Raw genomic sequence first — 12,379 nt, forward strand, 5'->3', positions numbered from 1 at the left:
CTCTACATGTTGGTTTAGAAAACTATCCCGCATACATTCCAAGAAATCCTCTTCCTCAGCACCCTTGCCAATTTGATTCCCCCAATCTATATGTAGATTGAAGTCACCCATTATAATTGTTTTACCTTTGTTACCTCATATTTCGCTTGTAGACAAAAATGCTGGAGAAACTCAGCGGGTGAGGCAGCATCTATGGAGCGAAGGAATAGGTAACGTTTCAGGTGAAGACCCTTCTTCAGACAGAAGGGTCTCGACCCGAAACATCACCTATTCCTTCGCTCCATAGATGCTGCCTCACCCACTGAGTTTCTCCAGCATTTTTGTCTATCTTTGATTTTTCCAGCATCTGCAGTTCTTTCTTAAACATCTCATATTTCGCTTGGGTAGTTGACACCCCAGCGGTATGAACATTGACTTCTCTAATTTCAGATAGCCCTTGCTTTTTCCTCCTTCCCCTCCCCTTCCCAGCTCTCCCACAAAGCCTACTGTCTCCTCCTCTTCCTTTTTTTCCCAGCCCCCCCCCCACCCCCCCGACATCAGTCTGAAGAAGGGTCTCGACCCGAAATGTCGCCTCTTCCTTCCCTCCATAGATGCTGCCTCACCCGCTGAGTTTCTCCAGCATTTTGTGTCTACCTTCGATTTTTCCAGCATCTTTCTTAAACATGCTTCTCATCGTAATGTTGTGCCAACACCAGTGGTGCAGCGAGTAGAGCCGCTACCTCACAGCGCCAGAGATCCCGGGTCCGATTCAAACCATCGATTCCTTGACTTGTACTCACTCCGAACAACTCTCTGCACCAGAGGTGGAGCCCCACAAAATACCCCCACCCTGACCACTATCTTGACCCAAATGATGCCATAAAACATGTTACTTACCGAGCCCCAGACACGATACTCGCAGTCCAGACTTTCCCAGGTTCCTTGAAATTAAAGACAGTAAATTACTATGAATGCCAAGAAAAATACACATCTTATTCATCTTCTAAACATTATAAAAAAGTAGGAGTGGATTGCAATCAACCTTACATTGGAGAAAGGGTCAAGTTATTGTCCACTTTCAGTACTATGTTTGGAGAAGATTACGGTGGCGCAAGCGGTAGAGCTGCTGCCTTACAGCACTTACAGCGCCGGAGACCCTGGTTCGATCCTAACTAGGGGCACTGTCTGTACGGAGTTTGCACGTTCTCCCCGTGACCTACTTGGGTTTTCACCAAGATCTTCAGTTCCCCCCCGCACTCCAAAGACGTACAGGTTTGTCGGTTAACTGGTTTGGTATTAAAAATGTAAAATGTAAAAAAGATTGTCCCTAGTGTGTGTAAGATAGCGCTGGTATGAGGGGATCGCTGGTCGGTGCGGACACGGAAGGGCCGAAGGGCCTGTTTCCGCGTTGATCTCTGAACTAAACTAAACCAAACTAAACTACTGTGTCTGGAGATGATTTGTGGCTTTGTTATTGAATAAACACAAATGTTCTGGGCTATAGTTAATGATAAATATAAACTGTGGCACTCTGTCTACAACTTGCTTAACTGCACGGCAGTATAAAATAATACACTCCGCAATGAATGAATATTACAGACGTTTTCTGTATTTAAGTAATCAGCAAGAACAGAGAGTCCAAACTAACGCTAATGCCAGGGAAAACCAGGGCTAATTTTAGTTTAGTTTAGTTTATTATTGTCATGTGTACCAAGGTACAGTGGAAAACGTTTGTTTGCACCCAAGAAAAGACTGTATATGATTACAATCTCGCTGTCCACTGGGCTTTGATAGACGACAAAGGTCACAACATGTAGTGCAAATTAAAGTCCGATTAAAGAAAGTTTAAATGTCTCCAATGAGGTAGATGGGAGGTCAGGAGGTCAGGACTGCACTCCAGCTGATAAGAGGATGGTGAAGAGGTCCGCGTGTGGTACAAACACTCATTTAATATTTAAACACACAGTTTAATATTAGTACAAAAGCGATGGCTGCCAAGTGAAATCTAGCTCTGTCGGCAGCTGCACCCCGTCACCCCCACCATCGGGCAGAAGGTACAAAGCCCTGTCAAAGCCAAATGTTATAAAAGTTAACATCAGAAACTTCCATCATTTTTAAACATCTGCTGCGGGACCATTGTAAGTGTCCTTGTCTCCTGTGAAAGTAACAATGGTGTATCGTGAACAACATTCATTCGTTTGATTTTTTTTTTGTAGTGATAGGAGTAGAATTAGGCCATTCGGCCCATCATGTCTACTCCACCATTCAATCATGGCTGATCTATCTCTCCCTCCTAACCCCATTCTCCTGCCATCAGTCTATTCAGTTGCAAGGTCTGTAACACACAGACCATGATAGCAGTTTGATAAGACACAAATTGCTGGAGTAACTCAGCGGGGCAGACAGCATCTCTGGAAAAAAGGAATAGGTGTCGTTTCGGATCGAGACCCTTTTTCGGACGTTTTCTTCAGAGATGCTGTCTGACCCGCTGAGTTAATTTCAGCTTTTTGCATCTATCTTCGGTTTAAACCAGCATTTGCAGTTCCTTCCTGCATGATAGCAATTTTCAGGTACAAAGCATTGCTTTTGCAACGTGCCTGCTCTGTACACCTGTACTGGCAGCTTTGAACTCACCAGAGACCGACAATGGGACATGGGGAACTTCTTGGGAACAGCTGGATTCTACCTTTCACTGTTGTCAACCCGTCACTGCAGGCTGGCCATTTAGAACAGCTCTGGAAATTGACGAAGTGTCCCTATCTGAAATGTCACCTGTTCATGTTTAAGAAGGAACTGCAGATGCTGGAAAATCGAAGGTACACAAAAAAGCTGGAGAAACTCAGCGGATGCAGCAGCATCTATAGAGCGAAGGAAATAGGCAACGTTTCGGGCCGAAACGTTGCCTATTTCCTTCGCTCCATAGATGCTGCTGCACCCGCTGAGTTTCTCCAGCTTTTTTGTGTCACCTATTCGTGTTCTCCAGAGATGCTGTCTGACCCGCTGATGTATTGCAAAATAAATTGCTTGTTAGAACCCACCTGAAATTAATAAACCTGTTGTGAGGCTGTGTTAAGAATTTTATTGTTTCGTTTCAGTAAATATATGACAGTAAAGAACCTGTCCTATTTAGGCGATTTTTTCGGCGACAGCCGGAGAATAGGCTGTGGCCACATGGTCTCGGGGTGACGCTTGTATTGTCGTGAGTTGTCTCCTCAAGTGTCGTAACTTATTTCTTGTCACCGCTGGTGTTTGAAATGTTCAAAACCTTTTGGCGACAGTGGGCTTGGCGTTGCCTTTTTTCTCCTGTCGTAGGTACGTTGGTTGTCGGCGGGTGATGACCTCGGTGAATTCCATTGGCGACTACCTACGTCAACCTACGTCAACCGGCGACAGGTACCGGCGACTGAATTGTCTTCAGTTGTCGCCAACAGGGTCGTAGCTTATCGCGGGTGGACGTAGGTTGAATTCCGTTGTCGTAGGTTGTCGCCTGTGTGGTGGTAGATTTCGTAGGTGTGGTCATAGGTGGACGTCCTAAGTCGAGACGATTGGGTCGCTGGTTGTCGGTAGCTTGCCATAGCTTGACTTTGACTAGGTGGTAGGTTGTCGTAGACATTGTCGTAGGGGGGGGGTCCAGTCAGCGCTTTTTCGGCGACCTGCTACGACTGTGAGAGTCGCCGGCAGTCGCCGAAAAAATCGCCTAAGTGGGACAAGCCCTTTAAACACACTTCTCTTCTAAGTGAGATAACATTGAAAGATACAGCATGGAAACAGGCCCTTCGGCCCACCGAGTCCATGCTGACCGTTGATCACCTACTCACACAGATTCTATATTATCCCATTTTCTCATCAACTGCAAACACTAGGGGCAATATACAGCGAGCCAATTAAGCTACAAACCTGCATGTCTTTGGGATGTGGGTGGAGACCAGAGCACCTGGAGGAAACCCACACGGTCACGGGGAGAACGTGTAAACGCCACGCAGACAGCACACGAGGTCAGGATCGAACCCGGCTCTCTGGCGCTGTGAGGCAGCAGCTCTTACCCACTGTGCCACCGTGCCAACCTAATGGACAATCTGTTCTGATATTTCAGTCACCAAGCAGTGTTTGCAACAGAAGGGAATTTGCATATTGTGAAGAGGCTCAGACCATTTGAAAAATAAAAGGACAATTAAGGAGAATACGGAGCTGCCATAAAAGTTGAAATTGTGCATTTGGGACGGCTGCCTTCCAGAATTTATTACTGTGTTCCAGACTTTAAATTCCTCGATGTATTAGTGTGAATAGCAATCTGTTTCTAGCTTGTACAGATATAACTCCACAATCATATTTCAACAATGAATACGTTATAAATAGGTATATTGGACTTCACTGATAGTAAAAGCTGTCGGCTGCACTACAATTACATAAATCTGGAATATAGAAAAACGGCACAACCATCAAAACAAAAGGAAATCGGTCCTTATTGAAACATAAAGCGCCGGAGGAGCTCAGCAGGACAGGCAGCATCTGTGGAGGGTATAGACAAGTAATGTTTCTGTTTGAGACCCCCTTCCCCGAAATCTGTCCACATCCAGTCTCCGGGAGCAATGTGTAGGAAGGAACTGAAGATGCTGGTTTACACCGTAGACACAATATGCTGGAGTAACTCAGCGGGACAGGCAGCATCTCTGGAGAGAAGGAATGTGTGGCGGGTGGTTTTGGGTTTGCACGCAGATGTTGCTGGAGACGAGACTAAACTCGGCACACTGGAGCTGTGATACAGGGCTCTGCTCAATGCACGACTGAGCCATTTGTGTCTTGAACCATCTCATATATTGGGGTTTTTACAACATAGAAGGAGTCCTTTATGGCTCTTTGAACAATCCTATCCCCCCCTCCTATTTCCATGCAAGGGCAGTCACGGCGGCACAGCAGTAGAGTTGCTGCCTTACAGCGAAAGCAGCGCCGGAGTCTCGGTTTCGATCCCGACTACGGGTGCTGTCTGTACGGAGTTTGTACGTTCTCCCCGTGACCTGCGTGGGTTTTCTCCGAGATCTTCGGTTTCTCCCACACTCCAAAGACGTACAGGTTTGTAGGTTAATTGGCTTGGTAAATGTAAAAATTGTCCCTAGTGTGTGTAGGATAGTGTTAGTGTGCGGGGATCGCTGGTCGGCGCGGACCCGGTGGGCCGAAGGGCCTGTTTCCGCGCTGTATCTCTAAACTAAACTAAACTATTCCTTCTCATGTGTAGGAAAGAACTGCAGATGCTGGTTTACACTGAAGAGAGACACAAAATGCTGGAGTAAACCAGCAGGGCAGGCATCACATCTAGAGTTGGAGATGATAAAGGGGGGTCTCGACCCGGAACATCACTCATTCCTTCTCTCTAGAGATGCTGCCTGACCCACTGAGCTACTCCAGCATTTTGTGTCTATCTGCCAGCAAGTGGTTGACTCTTGACTACAATGCAGCACTAGAGGTGAGAGGGGGAAGATTTGATGGAGATATGCCGGGCAAGTTGTTGTTTTACACAGAGGAGGGGTGGATGCCTGGAACGCATTGCCAGAGGTGGTGGTGGTGGAGGCAGACACGATAGTGGCATTGAAGTGGCTTTTTGATGGGCACATGGAATCTCTTGCACTAAAAGTTTAGTTTAGCTGAGTTTAGAGATACAGCGCGGAAACAGGCCCTTCGGCCCACCGAGCACGCACCGACCAGCGATCCCCGCACATTGACACCACCCTACACACACTAGGGACAATTTTACATTTATACCAAGCTAATTAACCTACAAACCTGTACATCTTTGGAGTGTGGGAGGAACCGGAAGATCTTAGAGAAAACCCACCCAGGTCACGGGATGAACGTATAAACTCCACTCGGACAAGTACCCGTAGTCGGAATCGAACCCGGGTCTCTGGCGCTGTCAGGCATTAGCTCTACCGCTGCGCCACCGTGCCACCCATTTCCTTTATCATGTATCTGTACACTGTGGACGGATCAATTGCAATCATGTATAGTCTCTCCGCTGACTGGTTAGCACGCAACAAAAGTTTTTAACTGTACCTCGTGACAATAAACTAAACTAAACTAAAGGTGCGGCGAGTAGAGGGATATGGATCACATGCAGGCACATGAGTTCTGTTCAAACATATTGCGAGAAGGTCCAATTTCAGAGGAATACTTTACATGGGTCATATAATTGTCCTCTCGAGCCAGGGGAACCAAAACAGTGAGAAGAAATCCTTCCAGAACCAAACCACTAAGACCTTCCTCCTTGTGTAGAGAGGAATTGCAGATGCTAGTTTACACCCAAGATAGACACAAAATGCTGGAGTAACTCAGCGGAACAGGCAGCGCCTTTGGCAAGAAGGAATGGGCGATGTTTCGAGGTGTGAAAACGAGGGACTTCCGTGGTCTTTGTACGCAGTTGCTATTCTGAGGCCCCTCTACTTTCTGCTCCTCATTTTCTCAACTGGCGCCTAGACTCGAAATCTCAATAATAAGGGCATCAGAGTTCACAAGGAGAAAGTAGGAGAGGAAAAAAGTAGATTGACCACGATCAGCAGGCTGTGGAGGCCGGGACGATGGATATTTTTACGGCAGAGATAGATAGATTCTTGATTGGTACAGGTGTCAGGATTTATGGGGAGGATAATGGGGTTGAGAGGGAAAGATAGATCAGCCGTGATTGAATGGTGGAGTAGACTTGAGGGTCTAATTCTGCTCCTATCACTTATGAACTAATGAATGGCGGAGCATTCTCGATGGGCCAAATGGCCTAATTCTGCTCCTATGATGTTATGAAACGTGCCCTGCCCACGCGCTCCACAGATGCTGCCTGACCCGTTGAGTCACTCCAGTACTTGGTGCTTTCCAGAAGAGAATCTTCAAAGCGGGATTAAGTTATTGTAAGGATGCATTGAGTGTGCATTCAGTGCACAGTGAATCAGAATTGAAATGAACACTTTGCGAAGTTATGCACAAGCAGATCTAAAATAAGAAAATCTAAAATTTAAGTCTTTATAATCTGCACCAGAAATGAGATGAGAAGATGGCTTTAGGAAAGGTGCTGACAGCTACAATTGGCATGTCGGGCAATAATTTAAATCTCGGCAGAATTGGGCTGATTTATTTGGCAGCTGCAGGTTGGAGCAATTAGCTGAAGTTCATTACTTCTCGTGTGGCAGTGTGCCCATTTCAAACATTCCCCAATTGTTCAACAGACGCGCAGTTATTTGTGGATCAGGTATGAGTTTTTGTGCTGCGGCATTCAAACAAACCCCAACACCATTTTGCTGACATTCCTAAACCGACGATTATTCTCCACCTTAAAAATGGCACAAAAGTGCCGGTGTAACTCAGCGGGTCAGGCAGCGTCTTTAGACTTTAGAAATACAGCTCGGAAACAGGCCCTTCGGCCCACTGAGTCCAAACCGACCAGCGATCACCCCGTACTCTAGCACTATCCTACACACTGGGGACGATTTACAGTTAACAGAAGCCAATTAACATTACAAGCCTGTACATCTGTGGGGTGCGGGAGGAAAGTGGAGCACCTGGAGAAAACCCACATGGTCACAGGGAAAACGTACAAACTCCATACAGGCAGCACCCGTAGTCGGGATCGAATATGGGTCTCTGGCGCTGTGAGGCAGCAACTCTGCCACTGTGTTGCCCAATCTCTGGAGACCATGTATATGTGACATTTTGGGTCAGGAACCTTCTTCAGATTTCCGTCTACCTCTGACCCCACTCCTTACCCATGTTGGGTTTTCACTACTCCCCTCAGACCTTCCTCTTTCTGATACACAATAGTCAGTCCTCAGGGAGGCCTTACCATTGTACCTCTACGCACACAAGGCAACGGTTTTTGAGACCCCAGCACTTTGTGACTTTTTTTGTAAGCCAGCATCTGCATTGTTCCTACATTCTCCAGTTTACTTCAGGCATGACAATTATTTATTTATACAATTTACACACCATTACAATGAATGTACTTGTGCTCACTTGGTTTTTGCAAGTACATACATATCATTTCCATCTATGTGCAGGAAAGAACTGCAGTTGCGGGTTTACACTGAAGATGGACACGAATTGCTGGAGTAACTCAGCGGGTCAGGCAGCATCTTTCCAGAAAAGGAGGGTAGGTGACGTTTTAGGTCGAGACCCTTCTTTAGTCTGAAGACCAGAAACGTCACCTATTCCTTTTCTCCTGAGATGCTGCCTGACCCGCTGAGTTACTCCAGTATTTGGTGCCTATCTTCAGTTCTATCGATTCTGTTTTTCAGAATTTGTTTCTACATTCTTGGCCACAGGTTGGTGAGGCCGAGCTTGGGATTGCCCTGTGTTCAGTTTTGGTCAACACCGGGTGTGGGAATTGAAACTCCGACTCGTTTTCACCCGGAGAGTTGTGAAACTGTGGAATTCTTGGCCACAGAAGGCAGTGGAGGCCAATTCGCTGGATGTTTTCCAGAGAGAGTTGGATAGGGCTGGGGTGGGAGATTGTTGCAACCTTCACGTGTTGTAACAATCCTGTTTTTCGACGAATGCAGTCAACCTGGCGTGCACAAACAGAAGATCAAACAGAACAAGTTGTCTTACAACTTAGGGCGAACGGAATCAAGGGGTACAAAGCAGGAATGGGGTACTGATTTTCTATGTTTCGATGTGAAAGTTCTCTGCGAGGTTAAGTTAAACCTGGCTGGCGAGTGGGGGGTAAGTTTCCACTCACTGTACAAGGCAGTAGTCGACAGCCTGAATGTTTTGCATTCAGTTTGTACCAGACGATAAAGGGCCTGTCCCACTTACGTGTCCTTGGCACGCAAATTACGCAACCTCGTGGTCACGTTGAGGCGCACGGACATCGCGTGGCTGCGCGGGGCCGGTCCCACTTAGAAGCGTGGGGCTCCAAAATTTTTATAGTGAACAAAATCTTCGAGCGCCAACGGTCTGTTGTGGAACTGACGGCCAAAGTGGGATCGGCCCAAGACCTTGGCGCGATGCAACGTCTCACCTTCAACGGCAGCAGAAGCAGGCAAACGATCGCCGAACTCGGCCTGGGGCTCACGGCCGTTACGGTCCGGATCCGCCCCCACATCTACTCCCAGAGCGGGGCCAAGAAAATTCAAGATAGACACATAATGCAGGAGTAACTCAGCGGGACAGGCAGCATCTCTGGAGAGAAGCAATGGGTGACATTTCGGGTCAAGAAACATCTTTTCAGACTGAAGAAGTCTCGACACGAAACGTCACCCATTGCTTCTCTCCAGAGATGCTGCCGGTCCCGCTGAGTCACTCCAGCTTTGTGTCCATCTCCAAATGACGTCACGCGCTCCAGACGGCTGTGCGGGCGCATGAAATCGTGCGCGACCTTCGCGGGACCGTCGCGACTATAAGGTCGCGTAATTTGCGTGCCAAGGACACGTATGACCTTGTGACTGCGGGCAGGAAGGGTTTTGACATGATTGCTTTGATATAGATTTATACGGGGTTAAAGACAACTTGGGTGGTACTGGTCAGTGCTGATCCAACATTTTAAATTCTTAGAGCATTCTCAGCTGCTTTAAAATAAATTTGGATTTCTCTAATCCTATTGAAAATGGGTGTGCATTTGCAGAACTAATTTACACATTGCGCGGATTAATTTGGTAATATATTTGCACTTCATTTTGAGAAATTGCAGGATGTTTGGATGGTAAATGATACCCAGTGTTGCAACTAGAACACTGGGATTCATTTTCAGAATGATGTACATCATATTTATAATGTACTTACATGGAGCTGCAGATGCTGGTTCGTACCAAAGATAGACACAAAGTGCTGGAGGAAGTCAGCGGGTCAGGCAGCATCTCTGTAGAACGTGGATAGGTGATGTTTCGGGTCGGCACATTTCTTGAGTGGGGTGGGGGAGGGGGAGTGGGGGGGGGGGGGAGTTTTGGGGGGCGGGAGAGGGAACAAAGCTGGAGAAGAACGTACACAAAAAAGCTGGAGAAACTCAGCGGGTGCAGCAGCATCTATGGAGCGAAGGAAATAGGCAACGTTTCGGCCCGAAACGTTGCCTATTTCCTTCGCTCCATAGATGCTGCTGCACCCGCTGAGTTTCTCCAGCTTTTTTGTGTACCTTCAATTTTCCAGCATCTGCAGTTCCTTCTTAAAAGCTGGAGAAGAGGTGGGGATGGGAAAAAGCTTGGTAAGTGATAGGTGGATACAGGTGAGGGAGGTTTGATTAGCAGGAGTGAACTAATTGACAAAGGCTAAAGATGAAAAATAGATAAAAGGGTGTCAAGGTGACAATCAGTCTGAAGGAAGGGCCACGACCCAGAACTGCTATCCATGTGCTCCACAGATGCTGCCTGACTCGTGAGTTACTCCAGCACTTTGTAAATGTTTTTGTGTTCGAAGGAACTGCAGATGCTGGTTTATACTGAAGATAGACACAAAATGATGGAATAACTCAGCAATCTCTGGAGAGAAGTAATGGGTGACGTTTCGGGTCGAGACCCTTCTTCAGACTGAGAGTCAGGGGATAGGGAGACACAGGGATATGGACGGGTAAGGTGTGAAAACGAGAGACCAAAGGGGACAAAGACCAAGGAAAATGTGGAATCATTGTTAGCTAGGGGAAGGTGACAACGAGGTTTACAAAGATTAAAGTATAAGCAGGTGGGCATGTTTTTTTTATGGTAAACCAGCATCTGCAGTTGTCCTCAATTGTAAGACTAGAACAAGGTGGTAAGATCTCAAAGACTTTACACCATGGACTCCAATACTGGTGCCTAGAAATTAATCTATTATAATTAATATAATAATAATAATAATAATGCATTTTATTTGCTGGCGCCTTTCTGGACACCCAAGGACACCTTACAGGACATAAAATCACAATACATTTATCAATATTAAAATCAAGTTGATTAAAAAAATAAAAAAATAAAAATGATATAGGGTCAGAGACTGTGATATGCGATAGTTTCACTTTCTGGATTGCTACCCACCCAATACGTGACCCCTCATTTAAAATTTAATTAAATATCATGAATTAAAATTATTGCTAAAAATTATTAAACGCTAATTAAAACATAGATTACACAATGCTGTGGGGGGAGGGTGTGTTGTTGTTTTGTTGTTAGATGTTACCTAAAATTGAAAAATTCAATGTTCATATTGTTGGGTTGGAAGCTACCCAAGCGGAATGAGGTATTCCTCCTCCTCCTCCCCAACACTACACCTGGACTCACACCTATCTCTCCCTGCCCCCTCTCCCTCCATTCCTTCCTCTGGCCTCACAATTCGCCACTCTTCAATCCTTTTGTCTCACACTTTCTTTTCCAACTCTGGTCTTTTTACCAACCTTCTTAAGGCAGAGCCTTTTTAAGACAGAGATTGACAGATCCTTGATTAGTGCGGGGGTCAGGGGTTATGGGGAGAAGGCAGAGGAATGGGGTGAGGAGGGAGAGATAGATCAGCCACGTTTGAATGGCGGAGTAGACTTGATGGGCCCAATGGCCTAATTCTGCTCCTATCTCTTACGACCTACTGCCTATAATATTTTCGTAGGTTTAGTTTAGAGATACAGCGCGGAAACAGGCCCTTCGGCCCACCGGGTCCGCGCCGACCAGCAATCCCCGCACACCAACACTATCCTACACACACTAGGGACAATTCTTACATTTACCAAGCCAATTAACCTACAAACTTGTACGTCTTTGGAATGTGGGAGGAAACCGAAGATCTCGGAGAAAACCCACGCAGGTCACGGGGAGAGCGTACCAACTCCGTACAGACAGCACCCGTAGTCGGGATCGAACCCGGGTCTCCGGCGCTGCATTGGCTGTAAGGCAGCAACTCTACTACGGCGCCACCGTGCCGCTCCACGTATAAATTTGTCTAGGTCTAGTGCATACACATAAAAGATAATTATTCTCACCCCTCAGCCATTGAATCAAGGTTAATTCTTACACAACGTGTGTCCTTTTCTATTTTCCACACGGTCATTTGTCATTCGGAGTAAATAAAGTCTCACAAATACGAACACATAAATATTTAAATCATTTTAGATTGAGCCCCCAAAAACGCACATTATGGCTCTGGGTTAAAAACACACTGCTGGTATTTTATTAACCTTGCTGTCTCTCCGAAACATTTTCATTGACTGGATTAGATCTACTGCTGTCAACAACAACCTTAATAAAATGATCTGACCCCTCGGTAATGAAATTCGTTCAATATAGGGTTTGACTTCTTGATTAACAGAAGGCATTTTCAGGAGCGAACAATCAACTAGTTTTTTTCCATTGTCTTGAAGTGTGAAAAGTGGCAACTTACAGACATAAATCAGTACGAGGCACTCGTGTGTACAAAAGCAGGTATAAATATTTAATACCCTTTTTCAATAAGTTGATAATTTAACGAGCGA

General features: G+C 46.1%; 1 protein-coding gene across 1 annotated transcript in view; it reads right to left on the reverse strand.

The window, feature by feature from the left end:
* Window positions 1-12,379, reverse strand: part of kcnab1 (potassium voltage-gated channel subfamily A member regulatory beta subunit 1) — a 125,358-nt gene that overhangs the window by 47,227 nt on the left and 65,752 nt on the right. The window contains exon 2 of the mRNA XM_033031230.1: window positions 877-920. Coding sequence (XP_032887121.1) covers window positions 877-920 — 44 coding nt within the window. The remainder of the gene's footprint in view (window positions 1-876; window positions 921-12,379) is intronic.

The sequence above is a fragment of the Amblyraja radiata genome, chromosome 13 (genome assembly GCF_010909765.2).
Source record: "Amblyraja radiata isolate CabotCenter1 chromosome 13, sAmbRad1.1.pri, whole genome shotgun sequence".
Classification (NCBI taxonomy): Eukaryota; Metazoa; Chordata; class Chondrichthyes; order Rajiformes; family Rajidae; genus Amblyraja; species Amblyraja radiata.